General features: G+C 39.6%; 2 protein-coding genes across 3 annotated transcripts; both read right to left on the reverse strand.

The window, feature by feature from the left end:
• Window positions 1-195: 195 nt before the first annotated feature.
• LOC119910104 (probable histone deacetylase 1-B) lies at window positions 196-5,265 on the reverse strand. 2 transcript variants are annotated; one of them, XM_038728500.1, is made up of 14 exons: window positions 5,116-5,265; window positions 4,293-4,405; window positions 4,075-4,192; window positions 3,892-3,966; window positions 3,634-3,772; window positions 3,390-3,531; window positions 3,215-3,307; window positions 3,005-3,113; window positions 2,760-2,900; window positions 1,837-1,945; window positions 1,607-1,737; window positions 1,322-1,474; window positions 1,091-1,142; window positions 196-997 (listed from the first exon to the last, which is right to left on the reverse strand). In XM_038728500.1, the coding sequence occupies exons 1-14, from the start codon at window positions 5,165-5,167 to the stop codon at window positions 970-972; spliced, it is 1,455 nt and encodes a 484-aa protein (XP_038584428.1). In that variant the 5' UTR covers window positions 5,168-5,265; the 3' UTR covers window positions 196-969. The 2 variants fall into 2 exon arrangements, with proteins under 2 accessions (XP_038584428.1, XP_038584426.1); XM_038728498.1 differs by having other exon boundaries at window positions 1,304-1,474.
• Window positions 5,266-6,036: 771 nt separating this feature from the next.
• lck (LCK proto-oncogene, Src family tyrosine kinase) lies at window positions 6,037-19,954 on the reverse strand. The gene is made up of 13 exons (XM_038728497.1): window positions 19,725-19,954; window positions 17,803-17,915; window positions 17,130-17,190; window positions 16,037-16,127; window positions 14,672-14,770; window positions 14,422-14,525; window positions 13,780-13,929; window positions 13,531-13,683; window positions 11,722-11,901; window positions 9,436-9,512; window positions 7,262-7,415; window positions 6,875-7,006; window positions 6,037-6,731 (listed from the first exon to the last, which is right to left on the reverse strand). Exons 2-13 carry the CDS (start codon window positions 17,908-17,910, stop codon window positions 6,535-6,537), a joined length of 1,506 nt encoding a protein of 501 aa, XP_038584425.1. The 5' UTR covers window positions 17,911-17,915; window positions 19,725-19,954; the 3' UTR covers window positions 6,037-6,534.
• Window positions 19,955-21,751: the final 1,797 nt, after the last annotated feature.

The following is a 21,751-nucleotide window of genomic DNA, read 5'->3' on the forward strand; positions in this document are numbered from 1 at the left end:
ATTTCTCTCTGTATTCAAAAGGAAAGAAGGTTGGTTTGAAAACATCCAATTTGGTTTGTGTATTTGTGATATTACAGAGAGCTTGCACCTGTATCTTATTAAAATGATTTTCTTTTTAAAATGTAATTGTCAATTTTACCACAGCAGACAAAGCATTTAATCTTATTTTGAAAAGATTTACAGAACAAAGCTATGTAACTTTTTAGGGCAGTTTTTATTGGTGTTAAAAGTGTGGTCAGATTTAAATTACACTTCTACTTGTATTTCAGAATACAAATATATACAAAAAAACGGATTCTGGACACTGACTGGACATTCGTGTCCAAATTTCACCTGCATTCACTTGTCAGGACTCAAACTTTTGCAATATTGAGAGCCAAGAGTCCCAGAAATTTGCCAAAAAGATGTCAGTGTGTCAGTAAAGGACAGGTACTAAATTACATTCTAAAATGTAAGACTGAAATTTACTTACGCTGTGACATGTAAAGGTTATTCAGGTATCTGCAACCTCTAACCACCAATGACAGCCAATGACACAAATGTAATACAGAAAATAATCTATTGAATAAACATGCTTCAACTACACGGGACAAAACAATAGCCAAAATATCTATGATTTAAATAAATGAAATCCATCAGATATATAAAAGCATTCATGTAATACCATTTTTACAGAGTTGCTTTGCAAGGAAAAAGCAAACATCATAGCATAAAAAGATTATGGATAAAATAAAAATGAGGAAGCATACAAAAACAATACTCAAAAACACCGACTGACTTCGGTCAATAAACAAAGGTTGAAAAGGTGTCCTAGAAAATCAAGTGTAGATTCCTGTCGCATTTTGAAGGAGTGGGGTCTCATTACAAAGGCATAAGTCCTTCATGGATTTCCTCAGCAGCAGCCTGGAAAGATGATTTATCAAAAAAAATCTTTAAAACATCCATCCTGGTCAGTTGCAGTGGAGGACCTCAAGGTGTCTTGGACTCCTCTTTTGGCCTGAAGCACCCAGAGTAAAGAAATGATTAACACTTTGAATAAGCCACTTTCTGGATAATGTGGTAATTAAGTTTATTAATTGAGTTTTCTCACTTTGATGTGTCCATTTTCTCCTCCTCTGTTACCTTCTCTTCTTCTTTTACTTCTATAAAAGAAAACGAACTGATTCACAGCTATCAAAACAGTCTTCATTGTATATAGTCAGCGGACTTAAAATGTTAACACATAGGAGGTACCACTAGTAAGATCTCTTTGTAACAAAATGAGTAGGGTGAGATGAAAATTAAAAAAACATTCACAAGATACCTTTTGTTTCCTCCTCACCTTTCTTCTCCTTTTCTTCTCCCTCTTTCTCTCCCTCGGTTTTGGCTCTCTTGACTTTCTTGAAGCTGGCTGCGTTTCTGCGGCCTCCTTCGCCTTCATCCTCTGAGTCAGAGAACTCCTCCTCACACGCTATCCTCTTGTCATGGGCACGGACTGAACATTAACGAAGGACGGGGTTAAATTCAAACATCAGAACTCTTTTGTTTCGGAGGGGTTAACTGCCAGATAATAGAGATCTGGTGTGTGGATGTAAAAGAAAATCGTGACTATGTGAGAGGTTCTTACTGGAGATGCGTTTGTTGGGGTCATCCTCCTCCTCATCTCCACTGTCCTCCTGCACAGCGTCCTCAGGGATGGCCTGCATCTGAACTCCCGGGGCGTGGGGCAACATACGCAAGTTCTCAAACAAGCGCTGCCTAGAGGACAGAATGCAGGTTGAACATAATGACCACCAACAAAGATGAAATCCACCTGAGACGCAGACCAGCACCTAACTGGCAGTTTCATGAACTCACTTGATCTTCTCCAGGTAGTCGTTGGTGTTCTGATTGGTCATGTTAGAGGGGCTTATGTGCAGCTTGAAGTCTGGTCCAAAGTACTCAAAGTAGTCGTTGTATGGAAGCTCTGTCGAGTTCAGTGAAAATGTACACAATTTACCTTTTATGCCATTAGTTAAAGAATATGAAGTCATATTGTTTATAAGAGGCTGCTACAAATGTCTATTTTCTCTCTTTTCACCTGCTAATGTTACGAACTGCAAACAATAGATGCAAAATGTTGTGCCTACTACGAGAACACTTGTGGGCTACCTAAGCAGTTTACTAAAAAGCCTGCAATTACTTTTTTGTTATCTAAAGTGTAAAAATAAGGGATTTAAGATATTCACATTTGACTAAGTGTATCTAGGAATTGTATTGTTAAATTACTTGAATAAAGGACCTGGCGATTGAATTATCATGTTTCACTGATCATCACATCAATCTTTAATTATCGGTGAAACATTGTAAAACTTTATACACTTTTTGTGCCTCAAATAATAGACGCAATGAGCCTATATGTGATGGATTACATGTGTTGGCCTTATTCAACATTCAAATGATATTTCTTTGTCTGTGCTGACGTTGGGTTGGATACTGTGACATTTTATAAGTGTTTTATTATCTAGCGAAACAAGCTTAAAAATTCACTTTTTGCACATCTCTTACATTTGTTGCTTTACAAATTGTTACGTGTTATATGGGTTGGTTTATCAATCGATGCACTGTCCATCTTTTACATAAAATTGTTGCTTTATGAGATCAAATTTATATAGGGATGTGTCATGTGTTGGACAGAGCTGTGATTAAAGGTTTGGGTGGGCAGCAAAAGATTTTCAGATTTCAAACTGGGAAGGCATTCTTAAACTTGGGAATGGCTGGTGTAAAGCATAAATACTCACCATTGGGGATGGAGGTATCGAGGGCTACAGCAGTCTCATACGTCCAGCAGCGTGCCACGTTACGTATGGTGTAGCCTCCTCCGCCCAGCATCAGCAGTGGCAAGTTGAAACTCTTCATGTACTCCACACACTTGGCATGTCCTGAGCACGTGAAAAAAAACAAACACACACATTTATCAAACTGGGAGAAAATGATATGATTTCTCAGTTAAAACTTATTCTAAACAGTTGTTTCGTTAACTTACCTTTAATGGTAAGGTTAAAGCAACCAAGTCTGTCTCCTGACAGAGAATCAGCTCCACACTGCAGAACCACGGCACTGGGTTGGTACATCTCCATCACCTTGGCCATGATCTACACAAAGAGAAATTTTACACTTTCTCAAATGCTTCTGTCCATCAAGGCACAACTCAATGACCAAAATAATCACAGTCAGCAAGTCCTTATTAACTCACAGGTTTGAATATGGCTTCATATGACTCGTCGTCAATCCCATCCCTCAGTGGGTAATTCACAGCATAGTATTTACCCTTCCCAGCACCAATGTCCTGCAGAGAACAAGGCAAATGTCAACTCACTGTATGAATTTGGCAATTTGACTTTTATCTTTTCAATACCGTCAAGGCTTACCCTCAGGTCGCCCGTGCCAGGGAAGTACTCTCCATACTTGTGAAAGGAAACTGTCATAACGCGGTCTGTGGTGTAGAAAGCCTCCTCAACACCGTCCCCATGATGGATGTCAATATCTATGTACAGAACTCTCTGGTGATATCTGGAGAGATAGGGAAGATCACTTTATAGTCTTCTAATCTTTGATCCACTCAGGCAAAACGAATGTGTACTTGAGGGGCTACAATTGGACTTTTGTGCTCACTTCAGTAACTCCAGAATAGCCAGTACGATGTCGTTGACGTAGCAAAACCCAGAGGCCTCAGACTTCTTGGCGTGATGCAAGCCGCCAGCCCAGTTGATAGCAATGTCTGTCTGCTGTTTGTTCAACTTTACTGCACCGGCTGGGGCACAGTGAGGAGGTCAGAATTAACAACTACACAGATTACTGGGGCCACGACGGCATGATTACTGTCCAACACAGCATGTCTGTCTGAGCAGCATATAAAGAGAAGCGACTTACCAACAGAGCCACCTCCTGAGAGCTGACAGAACTCAAATAAACCATCAAACACCGGACAGTCCTCTCCCACATTAACTGCAAAACAAGGGCAGAGAAATAATCAAAATATTGCTATCGTTCATGTCTAGACTGTTCTAGACTGATAACACTTTATCTACACAGACCACCTCTGACCAAACTTACATCTCTGCATTTGTTTGCTGTACTCTGACATGTTGTCTGGTCGAATTGAACGTAGGAATTTAATGTAATCATCACTGTGATACTTGGTCATCTCCTCCCCGCTGGCTTTGTGTGGACGCTGAAACACAGAGGGCAAAATGAGTTCCCCAGACACACAGGAGAAGCTAGGAGGGTTCAGTAATTGCACGAAGAAGCACAGATACTGTAAATTGACATACATATATCTCCATCTTTCTGTAGAGGCCATAGTTGAGCAACAAATTGTGAGTCATGCGGATTCGGTGGGGCTTCATGGGGTGCCCCTGACCATAGTAGTAATTTCCAACATCACCTAAAATGTAAACAAATAAAACACAACATATAGGATTTCTTTTTAACATAATCAATGTAAAGAGGAAGTAAACAGCAAACAATACGACATAAGTTCCTGTGCAGAACAGGTTCGTGCATGCAATTGAACGATACCATCGCGCATGTATCACTCTCCTGCAAACGGACCCCTCAAAAATATAAGTCAAATCGCCTCGATGAAACTATAACGTTACAAACTATCCAGCTACAGTTAGAGTGGCGTTTTGTTACACATGGCGATTAATGTCGACCAAACCATTAGTTTACGCCGAACTACCTGGCATTTGAAGGCAGCAAGATTGGCCATTTTAATGCTAGCTTAGTGTTGGCGTTAATTGAGGCGACAATGAAGTAACGTTACTCGTATCCCCTTTGTTAGCTCTCCAGCTAGTAACGACATCCAATCTAGTTAAAGTACCAACACCTTGTAGATAAATCCCTAACGTAGTATTTCACTGGAAACCCGGGCGTCTAGGGAAACTGAGAAAACACCATTGGGGCATTAATACTCCGCTGTGTTAGGCGGAGATGATGAGAGCCGCCTGCTACTCAAGCTAGCTAACGTAAGGTTAGCTAACGTGCCAGGTTAGCAAGAGGTGAAATAAACTGAAACCTTTGCTGGCGCAAAGTGGCGGATTTCATTCATCAGCGCGCCCGCTATCTGAAAGTACAAGCAAGCGAGATACTCACCATCGTAGTAGTAGCAAACTTTTTTCTTTGTTCCTTGGGAAGTAAGCGCCATTTTACTGCTCTTTGGCTGGCTTTCACCGCACACCGCAGGAGACAACAGCGACGAGAGGCGGATAGTTTGTATCGCGTCCAATCAATGGGATGTAGTGTTAGCTGCTATCAACAGGGGGCGTCCCATCCTGTCCTCTGTGACGGTGTGTATGTACAGCAGTTTTAGCGTTACACTGTGAAAATTCACTAACTTAATTGCACACTTGAGGAGTACTACTACTTGCTCAGCAGTGATGGTACGGTATTTAGACCACAATACCACAATGTAAATACTCTATTAGAAGAAAAGGTCAAAATTCTAAGTGTAACTTTTTATTATCAGAATATTCAGAATATCAAAATGGACGCATTGTGCAGCAGAATGGTACCTGCAACATTACATTATTACATATGATTCATAATAAGTGATGCGTTAATGTGTAAGCAGGATTTTAATTGCATGTAACCCTAACTTTGGTCAGGGAGGAGCTTGGTTGTTTCCAGCTTATGCAATAAGTTCATAAGTTTTACATGTAAAATCTTAAGTAAGTACATAACTCTAGCCATCAAATGCAAATATAGTGTAGTAAACAGTGTCATGAGTGCCTCTAAAATGTGGTCTTGTAAAAGTGTATGGTAGAATGGAAAAGTAAAATGGAAGCGACAGCAAAGTTACCTCAGAAGTGTAAGTACAGTAGCCTACTGGAGTAACTTGCTACATTTCACCACTGCTGGTCAATCTCATTGAAAGTACAACTGCATATTTTGAGTGGCTGTCACATTTGTTTTGTGTATCTGCAGAATATGTTGCCAACACGATCAAAACAAGTGTCCAGAATGCAGCAGGATTTAATTTGATACATTTAAATAAAAAGTTTGAGAATTTGTTTGTATGTTATAAAACATAAATGTTTTATTTAAGGTGAAATGGGATGTGAAGCTTTTTACTGTAAGACAACAATTTGATATCATTTATTACACTGCAGAGTTAAAACACAGCTGAAGCAGTTTCATAGTATTTACATTTTAATAATGAGCACCAGGAGAGCAGCTACTATTCAGCTACATCAGATAGTTCCCAGTTTATTCAAGCAGCTTGGTGATCGCTCTCCTTTTTGGCTGTTGGCTCGGCAGCGATCCAGCTGCTACAAGAATTTCAGGTTCACAGTTCCACATGTGATTGTATCATATCTAAGAAGCCACTTCAGAGTAAGATTTATGCAGAAACAAAATACTCTTATTTGGAAAATCTCAGTTTGTACCCTATATAAAGGCATGTAGGCCTACTCTTCAATAAACAAAACACAATCAGGCATCCACCTTCAAAGGCTGTGCCTTTAGTTTGAGTATATTTATTATATGTCTTCATGTCTCTCTGCCCCATCAGGGCTACTCCTGATACTGCCTTTCTGTGGCAGTGAAGAAATCCTCCAGAACGCTCCTCAGGTACTCGAAGGTAGGCCTGTCCTCTGGGTTTTCTCTCCAGCACACACACATGATGTCATAAAGCCCATCTGGACAGTTTTCTGGCTTCGGCATTCTGTAGTTCCGCTCCAGGTTCTGGATTACCTCTGGGTTGGACATACCTGAACCACAGGTAAAATGTGGGAGAGTGTGTATAGGGATATCATGTTAAAGCCATTATAACCCATGCTAGACTGACAACTTTGGTGACATTAAAATTTTTTTTTGTGATGGACTAGTATGAGTACAGTGAATGATAATTTACCAGGGTAAGGTATGCGTCCATATGTCACTATTTCTGTCAGGAGGATCCCAAATGACCACACATCCGATTTTATGGAAAAAGTACCATAGTTAATAGCCTCTGGGGCAGTCCATTTGATGGGGAACTTTGCACCTAATAACACAGGAGGAAATTATTCTCAAAAAACAAAACAAAACATGAACACTTGGTGGAGCTACTGCACAGTTTTTTATCACACTTTTTTGTGATTCCTTTTACACTCTTTCCATGCCAAATTTACTCAAGCAAAAACCTTATAATAACAAATATTATTCTATTATTATCTATTATTCTATTATTTAGCCTGAAAATGTTTCTATGGGCTCAAAAGAACATATTATATTAGGGATCTCTACATGGTCTTGTTACCCTCTCTTGCTGTATATTCGTTGTCCTCAATCAGTCTGGCCAGACCAAAGTCGGCAATCTTACAGATGAGCTCCTGAGACACCAGAATATTGGCTGCTCTCAGGTCCCGATGAATGTAATTCTGCTGCTCAATAAAGGCCATACCGTCTGCCACCTATAGGGGACAGCACATTGTCAGACAAGCCCTATGTCTGTGTGTTTAAGCATGAAATACAGGAGTATGAGAGACCTATGTAGGTTTTTGTGTTGTGTAATATTAGTGTGTGTTGGACAGAGGAACAGAAAGATCCCCAAACTAGGGAGTTTACCACTTCCCCAGGTCAGTTCTTTTAACACCTTTACCGCACCTACTTCACCCACATACTCCACCCAGGTACACAACTGTGCCTGCTCTACATCCTGACAATAAAAGCTACAGCCCTTCCTTTATCTTGCTGCAAACTGGCTGATTATTGAAGTGACTGAGTTTCTTATTCAATCAAATACTACATGAGCAATTTCCTCATAATCAGACCTCAGAGGGAATTGACCCAATGTATGAGGCAATTTGGTGTGTGTGGTATCTTAATCATGAAAATGCTGATGATTTCCACAGAATTCACCTCCCACACAGTAGCTGTGTCATTTGTGTGCATGTGTGTGTGTGTTTAAATATCTAACTGTCTAAGTTAGATATTTGCTGGGTCAGTAGCGCATATTTCAGACATAAGAATCTATCACACAGGTCCCATTGCCCCTTGGGGTCTTGTCAGAAACGTGAGATGTAGCGAGTGTCTGTGTATTTTCTACCATCATCATGGCCTCCCACTCAGGGAACTTAACACCTCTTTACTCTCCATTCCATTCATTTGATTGTGGTATGAATGAATCTGAAAGTCATTTGAATAAAATCTCATGCTCCCCTGTTTACATAAATGTAAGCCTACATAAGGCATAAGGATGTGGACAGTGTCCAATACTGCAGAAAAAGCAAGTTCATTAATCACTTGAATATTTATGGTCTATCACATTATGGTTAGCGATACTAGCATAGCGCTTTACCGCAAACGCTATCAGTGCTTGGCTTAAAATCATCTTTCTATAAAATATATTCACCGCAAAGCTCTGTATAAACTATACCTCTCTGTGCCAAGCTTCTGAGGCGTTGGCGAATCTGCCTACTCCGGATGAAGAATATCTTGTCATGTTTGACTTTGAAACTTCAGCCTGTCTTCCTGTGGTTGTAATTTCCATTCCCTCACCCGCAATACATGTAAGTGAAAAAACCTTTACTGGAATGTAACATTTCAAGAAGTAGATGTGGGCATGATTAGAATTTGAAATCTTGGGAAAAACTACTCACATTGTTGCTGATAGTTAGATAATGAGATTGATACCGCTTTCGTGTCTGTATGCTGAAAATGAAGCTAGAGCCAGTTATCGGTTAGCTTAGCATAAACATTGGAAAGAGGAAAACAGCTCGCCTGGGTTACAAAAATCCGCCTACTAGCTCTTCCAAAGTTCGCTAATTAATTTATTAATTTATTAAACTAATCGTTTGATTTAAACTTGCCAGAGACTCCGTTGGTTGTGTGACAATAGGTCACTGCTTACAACCAAGAAGTAGTACAGTAGTAGTCTTTGTGCTAAGCTAAGCTACGTGTCTCCTGGCTCTAGCTTCTTATTTAACGGACAGATGTGAGACTGGCATCAGTCTTCTTATCTAACATGTGAAGGTAAAGCGTACTTCCCAAAATGTTGCTATCACTTTAACTTACATTCTGAGTGAAAAACATGTTCAAACATCTGGCTTAACTGACCAATTGAGTCATTTGTCAAATTAAATTGTATATTCACATCATTAACAGCGGTTATCACTTTGGCAGAGCTGTAACAGAGCATTTTACTGTTTCAGGTTTTGTCATAATGCCCTGATTATGAGTTTAGCTTAGTCTGCACCTTGGATACGATAAAATATGTAGTGTTAGATGCATGCCTGCACACACAAAGACACACACCCATCCAGCTATGTTGTTATTACAAGATTAGTGTTGAATGTAAGCCTCATTACAACAGTAGCCAGTTTCCTATTTTGTGGATCATGCTGAGAGAATAGCAAGTGAAAGATCAAATGAAAAGGAATCTGGTAAATGGAGTGAAAGGAGTCACAGAGATAATAAAAAGAGATGTCTTGCCTGAGATGCCATGTCTATCAGAGTGTTCATAGGCAAACTGCTTCCCTCCGTCGTTTTCAGGTAATCCACTAGGCTACCTGTAAAAATTACATTCAAGTTATGTCTCTTCAGAAAAGCTCTTATTCATGTTTTTATCAACTTACTTGCTACTGCTAACTAAGCTAAACAATATGAATGTCAGTCGCAACAGCTGTACTCCAGCAACCTTTTTCTGTGGATATGGGTAAACTAGGGTACCACCACCAGTACATCCTGAATATTAAAGATACATACACTCGTTTAGTGTGTTGTATTTTTAAGGTGCTATGTACAATGAAAAGTAATATTAATTGCAAAACGAAACTAAAATCAGGCTTTTTCCAGAGGACTAATGATATTTCCTTGGTCAAACACACCATGATTCCCCACATACATAAATAGACGGATTGGACCAGAATAGCCGTCCATATCAGGGAACATAACACTGTGAGCAAGCCGGAGCATCAGTCAAGTTGATGCATCAAGTCTCTGACAGCTGACTTTGTGTTGAGTTTGATTAGCACAGAACAATACATCTGCATGCCAGCCAACCAAGTCAAACCAAAGGAAACAGTTTAAGAGGAATGACTGTGCCAGGAAAGAGGATGCCTTTGCCTCTGCTTAAGTCCGGAAGACTGTTTTTGAAGTCTGAAAGCCAGAGGAGCGCTCTTTGTCAAGGTCACAAAGGGAAGCTGGGATGACACGCCTGTTATTTTCCAGCTATGTTGTCTTCAATAATAATACAAAAACCCCGGACCAATTGAAAAGATGGGAACTCCAAGCCATCCTTTTTCTTGACAACAGAGACAATTGTGTCCTGTCCACACGTGGATCCCAGACAAAGAGGCAGCCTCATGTAGAGCCACTGCTGATGGTTTACAGGCCACACATACAAGACTAAACAAAGGCACTCCATTCAATACAGCTGGAAGGCTGTTTCTGTGTTTGTGACATCTCTCCATGCATTTTGTTATTGTTTCTCCCAGTGAAAAAGATCTTAAAAGACTTTTGAGGTTAAAGTGAAACAGATACTAGATGACTTCCATATGACTTCCGCATTTGGCCGTAATAAACTATTACTGGGCATAGATCTCGTAATATGCAAAGTTTTTTTTGCAGCTGTAACTATGCCCCTATTTTATTACTTGTGTTTGTGATTCGCAGTAATTTCACATGTACTTTGTTATGTAAGGAGGGAAAAAGAGGAAAATCCAGTGGCAAGATGCTGAACAAACTGCCAGTTTGTTTACTGCTGCAACCTGTGAACAGTGTTCCAATATTTGTGCCTGTGAGTGTCTGTGGATGCATGTGCACAATAAAGACTCTGGAAAGTAGCCAGGCCTCATCAGGGTGAACAATAACCTGGTGAGTCACGCTCTCCTATTTTACCATCCCCTTGTCTCAGACCGGCTAGGAGAGACTTCCCCTCAGTGAGTAAACACCAGTAACCTGTCTGGAGGGGCCCGGAAAAGAAGTGAAAGTTCATGTTTGCTTTGAAATTTTTTAGCACGGAGCAGCGAATGCAGGAGTTTCGAGAGGAGAAGCTGAAAATAGCCTATCAGAAGGCAGGCCACTTCAGCAGAGCAGCATGCTTTGAGAGGCAAGACTCATGACTTAGCTCCCTTATTTAGATTTGCTCACACAGCTGCATTCATTTACAGCCACAGGTGGTGATTATACTGCTTAGTTTCAGAGATATGCATGTCATATCATTTATCAAACACAAATAAATTAGAAGGCAGCTGTGGTTGTGTGATCAAAAGGTGTTCAGCTAATTCAACAGAATCACTGGAGTGGAGCGCACGTCTGAAAACACTATGAGTCATGAAAAGGGTGAAACACATGGAGCAGCCCAGTCCTTTGTTCAAGCATGTGCTCCGGCACCCAGAGTCCGATAACAGATCAACATGTTTGATCCCGAACAGCTATGACACGGCCCTGACTATAAAACACTTCCTTTGTCTTAGCTGCAGGCACAGAGCTTACTCTGACACTGCACTGGTGTTCAGGGTAACGTGGCAGGAGATCATGGAAATTATCGTTTCAGACAGGCTTAGACGTATTTCAGGTGACTAAACTGAACTGAAAGGAGATTACAGAAGGAATTCTTTTTCATTTATCTTCAGATGTGCATTAATTTCACGGAAATACCCTCGGACCTTGTTTTCCTTTACTTTTGATGTTTTCAGTATTACCTGGAATTCCCTGTTGAAGGTTAATGTTATTAGTAAAATGCCTCAAGCTGTGACACAGAGTATTTCTACCCACCATTTTCCATGTACTCTGTGACAATATAGATTGGCTCCTGGGTAACAACAGCGAAGAGGCGGACGAGGCGTGCATGCTGCAAGTTCTTCATCATGTTGGCCTCTGCCAGGAAGGCTTCCACAGACATTGTGCCCATCTTTAGGTTCTTAATTGCCACCTTCCTTTCATTATTGTAGATACCTGAAAATACACATTTAGACATCACTGGGTTTCTGAAAGGCAAAGAGTCTACAGCCATGTTTGCAGCTCTGTGAGGCTGTACTTAGGTATAGTGGTGCTTAAGTATATATGCTAACATGCTCACAATTCCAGCACTAACATTCTGATGTTTAGCAGGTATCATGTTTACCATGATCACCATTTTAGTTTAGTGTGTTAGCATGCTAACATTTGGTAATTAGCAATTAGCCTAAAGCCGAGGCTAGAAGAAAATGTCAGGGGTAGATGTTGCGAAATTTCACTGGATAAATAAACTTTAACCTGCTGGTGGCGCTAGTCAGAAGTCATCCAAAGTCATTGGGATTCATCCTCCAGGGACCATGAACAATATTGTTATAATTTTAATGGCAATTAACCCAATAGTTGTCAAAACCAAAAACTGTCAAAGTTCTGCTGTTAACCAAAGTGAGCAGGCTTCACTTTCTATAAAAGGCTGCACACAGTTTTATCACAATCCATCTATAGTTGTTGCGATATTTCATTCTGGACCGAAGTGGTTGCCCTACATAAAGCCATGCTGCTGATGACTAAAAATGTTTTGTCCATATGAATTACTACACTGTGTTTAGTGTAAAAGTAAACAAGTCTAGCTTTCATCTCAGCTTGTAGGGTCATAAATAAATGCTTATGTCATGAATTGTGATCAAATATATACTAAACTAACAACAGTTCCATTTGACTCTCATGGAAAGAGGATCTCATTCCAGCTCTAGTACACTAACACTTCAATATATCATGTCAACTGAAACCCACTGCCAACCAGCTTTATCATCAGCCACAGAATGCGGTGAGCATCTCACACAATGCATGAAGCGTAGCAATGCTGAGAACAAATAACAGTCACTATTCAAAATATTCCTCCATATCTTTTATCTACATTGAAAATCTTGTCCCTGTAATGGATGGTTATCACATATTTCCATGTGACTGTATCTAACAAGAATAAACATTTCATAGCCAATGACCGTCACTCCTATTATTCAACTACATGCTGTATGTCCATGAACCAATGTTTGTGTGAGGATAGAGAAACAAACACAGTGCCCAGACTACATGCAAGATAGATTCTTTAAATAGAAAGTGGCTGTGAAAAAGAACAAGTACCATGGTTGGTAATGTTTAGCTCAATGGTTTGTTTAGGATGTTGAATTGTGTTGGCAAATGTGGATGGAAAATACCCGTCCAATTGAATAACAAGGGGGTTGAAGCACAGATTATTTCAACTGATACCCTTGTGATCTGAACATGTCGCCTTCTTGTTTACCTTAATACTCCACAATGACAATAGACATTCATGCGAGTGTTGTTAAGAGACAATTCCTCCAATATGTGAGCTAATTGGAAAGGTAGATTCATTTAGTTTGAGTGATGTTGCAGGGATAATAATACCTCATTCATCAGTCTCCAGAAAACCAGCTCATACAAGCCTACAATTGAGGCTGTGTTAAGGAGATACACTGCAAAAAAACCCTGGCTAAAGGCTTTCTAGCAGACACACAGTCACAAGTTGATGCAGACTTTGTACATGTGATGTATCTGTGGAAAGTGGCAAAACAAGACTTAAATGATTGAATTTAATTTAAGACTCACCCATCCAGACCTCTCCAAACTGTCCTGCTCCAAGCCTGCGCTCCAGCTTCAGGGACTCACGGGGAATCTCCCACTCATCCTGCCACCAGGGCTTCTGCGGCGCCCTCGACTGACACGGTTTCACCAGCTTTGTGCACAACCCATCTGAATCGCCTGGGTGACAGAGAGAGGAGACAGGTTTAAAATTATTCAGATGAAGACCCAGTAATCAGCAGTTTTGATTAAACCCCATCAGGATGCTATACGCACGAGAGTGATGCTGGACAAGCTCCTTCAGCGAGTTAAAGGATATCTTGGCTGTGATGTAGAAGCCACCATTGTCCATGTTGCGGATTCTGTAGTGCTTGACTCCTTCACCTGTGTTGTGGTCCAAGTCCCTGACCGATAAGGAGTACGACCCTGGAACAAAGAGGAACCATAATCTAATGTGAGATGGTGCAGATTGATTTTGTTGACCAGATTCTGGTGTGCTCAATGATGATTTATGGCACACATCTAGTGGGGTTAGCATTTCAATGCTGCATTTCCAAAACAAGTAGTGGAATGAATAAAAAATACACTTACAAGCGTCAACAATTTAAGCAGTAAAGCAAATGGACTTCAAATAGATGAAGTTGGGAAACAGGAAGGGGATTTGTGGGAAATATGTCTTATTTTAGAAACACTGCCAGTAACAACAAGACTGAGTGATACAGAGGATACCAGTCATTTCTGTGCATTATCTCACTTGTATAAGAAATATGGTGATGTTTAAAAAATGCTACATGCAGCACTTTGAGCAAATGTCACAGTGAGAGGCCACACTCAGATATCATGGTGAGAAACCACCTTGTGAAATTGAAACTTTGCTGTATATGAGTCAGTGTCATGATGACTAAAAGACCACTTCACCTGGGGTTGTCTCACTCTCTCGAATCAGGAAGGAGCCCTGCGTATTCCCAGGAGCAAGGAGGAGCCTCATGGCTTCGTTTCTAGAAATGTTCTTAAAGAACCACCTGCAACACAAACACACAATATGCTTCACGCTTAGAGTTAACCACTTCCCTTCCCTCAGGGACACAGCATGCATCATATGAGGCGGTGTTGAGGTTGAATGGCATGGTGTTGAGAGCAGTATCATTATGTTTCCTGTATGACGTACGGTTCAGTCTCCACTGTGGTCATTGCAACAAAGTTGTGCGGGATGTAGCCCTGCTGGCCTGTGGTGAGAGACTCTGCCAAATACCACTCTGGATCATCCCTGGATGTCAAAAAAGACAGGAATAAAAGCATGGGTGAGTTTACATATCTGTCTAGATGTTCTGGGATTAATGTGTACACATAACATAAAGCACTTTCAGTTAGCTCACACAGGCAAAAAAGTTCTTTGCAATGAAATGATCACTGCATGATATGAACTGCATCATACTTAGTAGGTGGGGAAATGTCTAGTCTTGAATGTCAGAAGAAGAGACATGCTCACTACAAGCTATTTACATCATTCAGCACATTGTGTATAGCTTATTAGCCTTTGAAGTTTATTAGAGGAATTTTTCTCCCTAAAATCTGAATATATTCCTTCAGGGCCATAGCCATGATTTTAGAAACACAAGTCCAAACTCACCTTGCAGAATCCAAATCACCTGAGAGGGATTTTGTCCAGCTGCCAACCAAACTACAAGTACAATTTTCTGAGTATTTAAAATTAGATTATGGTCTTGGGCCAGGTATGTAGTTCACAAAATGTCTTCGATATAAATATTTATATATTTGAAGGTTTTTGCCCCCAAACAACAGACAAATTTAGTCTGAAAAATATTTTACAATTACAATTTTAGTGTGTAATTGTATGATGTAAACTCCTCTTCATGTCATTATAATGCCCCACTATTTCTAGATATATCACAAAGGACATGACCTTATTGTACTCAATGGTAGCTCTGACTGAATGAAGTGAAACTCCATTTCAGAGTTTGCTGGACAACCAAATAAAACCAGATAAAACAGTCATCTGTTGTTTTTTATTTCTCAAAAAAATAAAAAATAAACTCATTACTTTTTAGCTAATAGCTACCTAAACATGTTATTTTATTTGACTTAACAAATATACTGCAGGTCTGTAATAACATTTACCTTTATTTTCTTTATTTATATATGTTACAGGTTTCCTTTTTCGAACCTCCCATGAAAACATGCTTTTAAACGTTTTTGACATTTTTCTTAATTTAGTACTTGACAATACAGAGAGACAGGAAACATGGGGCGCGAGCAAAGGGGGACTGACAAACAACAAGTTCCCTTTCAGACAGGTGATTACTCGATATGTGTGTTAGACCACTAGGCCATGATTAACATAGCTGGTAAGTATGCACATTGGTCATCTTGCTGCATAGATAGTGGTACGACATACTAAAATGAATTTTTAGGTGCGGGGGTGGATGAGTGGATAGTACACGACTTGTCGTCTGAGCCTGAAATATTATTATAATTCTCTTTACCAAGCTTTACATGTTAATAAGCAGCTTACTTATTGATGATCTTGAGTTTGTCTCCCTTCTCAAAGCCCAGGTCACCATCATGGTTGGGTTCATAACTGTATATGGCCACCACAAGGTTGTCTGCAAGAAGGACATTGTAAGTTTTAATTAAATAGAATAGGTGAAATACATTGGGGACAGTCTTTAATCACAAATGGGACATAGCAAAAATGGAATAAAATAAATAAATTGATTTGATAGTGGTCATCATTGCCTGGTGTGAAATTTGTGATGGTTGTACATAATTGAAACATAGCTGAAAATGAGGGGGGGTTGTTTCCTTTTGTTTTCCATGATTACCAAAGAGAAAATAATCCCACAAGGAGCTACAGAGAATTCCAGCTTACAGTGATTTGTTGTTTTGTTTTTACTTCAAGACAAAAATATAATACAGCAAATACAAGAAGACGATACAGGACGCGGGGGGCTATGAAGCACCAGTGGCAGCAAATGTGGCTAATGGGCTTTCTGGCGAGTTCGAAGTGCAATTGAATCCAAAACTAAATAATACAAAGTGGTAAACAATTTCAATTTTAGTAGTATTAGTAGTAGTTAATTGTTTTCTGTACGCAATGAATAAACAATGCCCCGTGACACACAATCTAAAAAGTGCACTCAACCGGAGTGATTGCCAATTAAGATTATAATAATGATAGTGAGTAATTATGATAGTGAGGAGCTGAAAAATGTGAAAGATACAATACATCGAGATGTAAAATAAATGTCTAAATTTAATTGGTGTAAAGTGAAAATTAGCTTTTTTATATTTTCCCTCATGTATACAGTTGTAATTTCAATAATACTCAAACACTGCCAAATGAACATAATGTTTGTGCTTTATTAACCTAATACTGCCGTTCTGTTTTTCCATAATTTTGTTACTGCTGTATGCTCTGTACTGTATATATATCATCTACTACACGTTTGTTCATCCTGGAAGAGGGATCTCCTCTGTTGCCCTTTTTTTCTCCACCCCATTCAAATGGTGTCATATGTTGTATTTGACTTGATTCACCATATAACATGTAAATGACACTTTTGAGACTTACATAAACATCCAGAAAATATACTGTATCTTGTCACCTGGTAAAGGAGATGTAGGAGGTGAATGCTGTGATGGGTATGGAGTCAGCTGGTCTGTGTACTGGTGTGAGAAAAAAAAACAAGCACTGCATTTTATATTCAGCTTTCCCAAAGAACAGAAGATTCATGCGGTAAAACAAGGCACTATAACATGTCACTTTCACAGTAAAAGCTATGTACATTTGTGCTTTAGAATGTAGATCTTGTTGGTAAATGATCGGCAGTGTTGGTGTGGAAAAAAAAGTATCAATGTATTTGTATTTTATTTCTAATATAATGGGACATCGAACTCATGGAGATAAAACAAATAACTAGAGAGAATAATTACGCTCCAATTTAATCTAACTTCCCATGTAAGTTATAAAATGTTTCTGGACTCAAACATACAAAAGCAGACTGGGTAATTTACACAACTTGAAATGTATTGTGGTAGCATATGGAATGGTCACACCTTCTCACTTGCACTGTACTGTAGTCAGCTTATGTGTACGTCCAAGTGGTCGTTCAGATTCAACCACATAAACAACCAAAACCCATTCATGACAAGTTCACCTACTCACAGACACCCATTCAAACACTACAATATAAAATGTACTAAAAACATGTATGTGTGTACAAATAAAATTTTACACAAACACATGCCTGCACATAGAAAATATACATAGACGCTTACTGGATTGCATGACTGGGGAGCTATGGGACAGTTGCAGTGTTCACAGATTTCATCCAAGTTCTCTATCCAGTCGCTGTCGGAATAGTCCGAACTGCAGTTACATCCCATCTTTTCTGCAATTTAGAGGTTCAAGTTATATATATGGACATCAAAATGTTCATAAAATAAAACTCTTTTTATAATGGCGAAAATTATCTAATGAAAGTATTTCCATTTTTGGTATCCCCAAATAATTGTCTCTCATACCGATCCTAAGTAATTTTTTTATTAAACATTTTTTGTTATCATTAACAGTAGCAACAAAAAAAATCCCCCATAAATGTAAGGCACCCATCACAAACTTGATAAAAGGTTTCAAAAAAGACATCTTTCATGGCTGCATTGTAAGATTTTCAGGTGGAGGACACAAAATGTTTTCATTTCTGCTTTAATCAGATGTGACTGAGGGCCTCGCCTCAAAATGGAGGCTCGATGTTGAATCAGGCTGGAAATTAAGAGCCTATCGCCTGTAAAAGCTTTCATTTTAGACACGCTATTGACAGTGTATAAACATGTCAAATAAAATCCCAAATACACATAAATCACATCCAGAACTGTGAGAAACAACTAAATTCTTACTACCACTTTCCGCATTGCAAATCACATGCCTTTACGTGTTCTAATTCTAACTCAGACTGAAATAGCAGGCTCTACAAAACTGTACAAATACTAATCTTGTATAATCCAAAGTCTGCACATGGTCTGGAATGTGTTTTACACTGGTGCACAGTACAAACTGGCTTTCTCAAGCTCACTTGGCTCCCATTGGACCACTCGTGGAACAGGGTCAGTGGGCTAATCGTGGCGGCCATCTATCCCAAAGGCTCAGAGTCATGAGAAAAATCTGGAGAGGCCTGATCCGGCAATAACAACACACCACTGTACTGAGACACCAAGAACTGAATCGGGGACCACCAGGGTATGAAGAGTTTTTGTGAATTATCAGCACTCCTACGCCTACTGGCCAGCACCCAGGGTGTCATGCAAACAAAGTCAACATTTTCCTTTGAGGGGCTACCCTCTTTTATTTATGATCTGCAGCTGAAGGCCTCCCCAAACACTGACGATTGTTGTTGTTTGCTAAGTATTATGGGAATGCAAATGGTAAGTGAGGTCTGTAAGAATGACCTAAGACATTTGGCAAGTCACTGGCATAGTCAAGCTTGTGGACTACTAAATTAATTATTTTCCAAAGACATTGAGAACACCATTAATGAAGAAACAACATTTACATGTTTAAAAAGACAACAATGTGGATTTTTTTGATGTTGCACCAATTTCACAGTAACAATTTGACGATTCACATTCAAATTTGTTTTAATTCTTCACATCCAGTCATAGCCTGCGTTATCTCTTCCATAAATACATGCTTGTTTGACATCTGTGAAATTACAGACACATAAGTGCCTGAAGTTTGTAATGTTTTTTTAATAATAAACCTGTAAAATGGATTAAGAAGATACAGAGCATACTTTATTACAACAAGAAAAGCGCCTTGTTGTTCTCATGTGGTCTTCTTTGTAATACTGATTTTTATCAACACTGACAATGACATAACCAGTATGTGAATCTGTTTTGCTAGTAGCTTTCAGGTTTATTCAATCAAAGTATGGATTTTAGTTAATTGGCCATTACTTCAGGGTGTGGACATGATTCTGACCCCTAACCCTACTTTTCATAGTACAATCATCTAAAATAGACAAAAGATCAAATCTTCTACCAATTCTAAACAACTCCTCAGATTTACGTGGCATATTTTAAATAACACAAGTGATAATTACTGGTAAGTGATCATGTTTGGCTGTCTAACTTAGTCACAGTGTTTTCTTTCTCTAAATTCTACACCTATGTAACACTGATAGAATCACAACTTTGAAACTTACCTCTTGAAATACAAAATGTTTCTTCAAGCGTCCAGTTATATCAGATTCCAAGCACCGCCATAGAGACATTCATTAATAAACAGCTTTTTGTTAAAATAACTTTTCAGCACTAAATGAGTTTTTCACTCCTGGAGTCTGGGTGTGAGGATGTCATCATCTGCGTATCTTATTATAACTAACTCAATGCTAAGAGTGCCGAGATGTGTCTGTACACACACACAAGCAAACACACAGTTTAGAGCAGCGGAGGAGAGTGAGCCAGAGAGTTTCCTGTCGTTGAAAGGTTGAGGGTTGCTCTGCAGGCTTCTAACAGGTGGTTTACCTTGCAGCTGTGTGTGAGCTTGGGGGGGAACGTTACAGGCTCCATAGTAAAGGGGTCAGGACAGCACCTTTCCCAAAGTGGGAGCCGTGAATGTTCCAATACAGTTAACAAAAGCGGTGAGGTTATATTTGTATTTGCATGCCAGTTTTATGTATAACATCTGCGAGTCGGTGACCTTTGAGGTGAGGGTGATGGGTTGAGGTGGTGGTCCAGGGTTATCTAAAAGAATTCACCCTAGAGTATTTGATAAGATACATCATTTCAAAAAGCATCCGAGTGATTTTTGCAGTGCCATGATCAATTATAATTATTCATATTTACAGTAATGTCAAACAAAAGACCATTTTGGCGATTTAGGACAGTCGTGTTTCCTGTGGGGTGGTTTCAGACCTCAGTTTTAGTACCAAAACAACAAGACAACAAGGCTGTTTTTGTGAATTACACATGTGGTTTGTGTCTGCGCTGTCTGTGGCCAGCGGACCATTTAAAAATAGACTTTAGCCTTGGTTTTCACAACTAAGTCAAATATGAAACAAATAGACAAAACCAGATTCAAATATCTGACTTACAGAGGTAGAAACACACAAATGTAAATCAGTGGACGGCCCTCTTACAAATCATTACTTTAACAAATATTTGTTGAATGTGGGCCACACCATGGTCACATTTAGCCCTGAGAGGAGACATGAATTAAGTCTCTCAGATTGAATACACTCTAAGCCTGTGCTGACGCGTTTTTCTACCTTTCAGACAACTCTGCTGTGGGCCGCAGTTCTTCTCTTGTGGTGAACGGCTGCTGCTACAGAGCGTGCACTGGCAGGAAGTCAGTCCAAACATTACAGGAAGTGCACAGACATGTGTGTTTAGAAGACTGCCACAGCATAGATTAAGTGTCACTTGCGATGAAACCACCTGAGCACACTCTTTTTCCGTTAAACTACATAACTGAGAGTGTAAAGTAGGAGGGTGGGTGAAGTATTTTGATACCTGCCAGAGAGCCTTTTACTGAACTGATTTCAAAATAGAAAGCAAAAAGTTGCAAATGCACATCCATAGAGTTCTATGTTTCTCAAGGCAGAATCTTTTCAGACACAAATTTCTCAGTAATGTGCTCTGGATCAACTGCCACATACCTAAAAGAGACTCACCATCTTTGGAGATTAGCGTTTGGCATGCCTTATGAGCCTTTAAGGGTATCCCTAGTTTTCCCTCGACCACAGGTGTCACTACTTCCAAATGTGGTTGGAAATCACATTCTGTTACGCAATCGAATAGAGATACTATCACTATGTAGAAAGTTTTCCATGCCTCCAACCTCCCTCTTCACAGAGCAGGTGCACGGTGGCCTCTTTCGTGTGAGCGCAGCTTTTGTCTCGTTTCTGATGTTTACTCACGTACACATTAATAAAGTCTTTAACCAATTCAAATAGTACACATGTTTAAGTTTTTTTGGTTTCAAAACAATTTATATGCTTCATTTACACAAAAATATCAGCTCCTGCTCCTATGATGACGTGGTATGATATTGGCAAAGAGGTCAAGGGAAACTATCCACAGGGCAGAGCTGAGTGGCATGAGAAACAGAAATCTGCAGCGCTTTATTGTAAAGATATTCACTGAGGAATGAAGCCTCAAGGTGCAATACCTCGGCCTCTGTGCATTTCCCATATGATATTCATTTCCACTATTGAGGTCTAACGTCACA

This window comes from Micropterus salmoides, unplaced genomic scaffold (genome assembly GCF_014851395.1).
Source record: "Micropterus salmoides isolate LMB-PRFRI ecotype aquatic unplaced genomic scaffold, ASM1485139v1 Ms_hic_scaffold_19, whole genome shotgun sequence".
Taxonomy (NCBI): Eukaryota; Metazoa; Chordata; class Actinopteri; order Centrarchiformes; family Centrarchidae; genus Micropterus; species Micropterus salmoides.

What these genes read in the sequence shown, in the direction of transcription:
- lck (XM_038728497.1), bottom strand. Translation starts at nt 17,910, where the DNA reads ATGGGATGTAACTGCAGTTCGGACTATTCCGACAGCGACTGGATAGAG. An exon ending in TCCTACATCTCCTTTACCAG is followed by an intron (nt 16,128 to 17,129) that starts GTGACAAGATAC and finishes TCCTTCTTGCAG; the next exon opens with ACAACCTTGTGGTGGCCATA. An exon ending in GCTTGTCCAGCATCACTCTC is followed by an intron (nt 13,684 to 13,779) that starts GTGCGTATAGCA and finishes TCTGTCACCCAG; the next exon opens with GCGATTCAGATGGGTTGTGC.
- LOC119910104 (XM_038728498.1), bottom strand. Translation starts at nt 5,167, where the DNA reads ATGGCGCTTACTTCCCAAGGAACAAAGAAAAAAGTTTGCTACTACTAC. An exon ending in ACAGAAAGATGGAGATATAT is followed by an intron (nt 4,193 to 4,292) that starts GTATGTCAATTT and finishes TCTGTGTTTCAG; the next exon opens with CGTCCACACAAAGCCAGCGG. An exon ending in GCTATTCTGGAGTTACTGAA is followed by an intron (nt 3,532 to 3,633) that starts GTGAGCACAAAA and finishes CTATCTCTCCAG; the next exon opens with ATATCACCAGAGAGTTCTGT.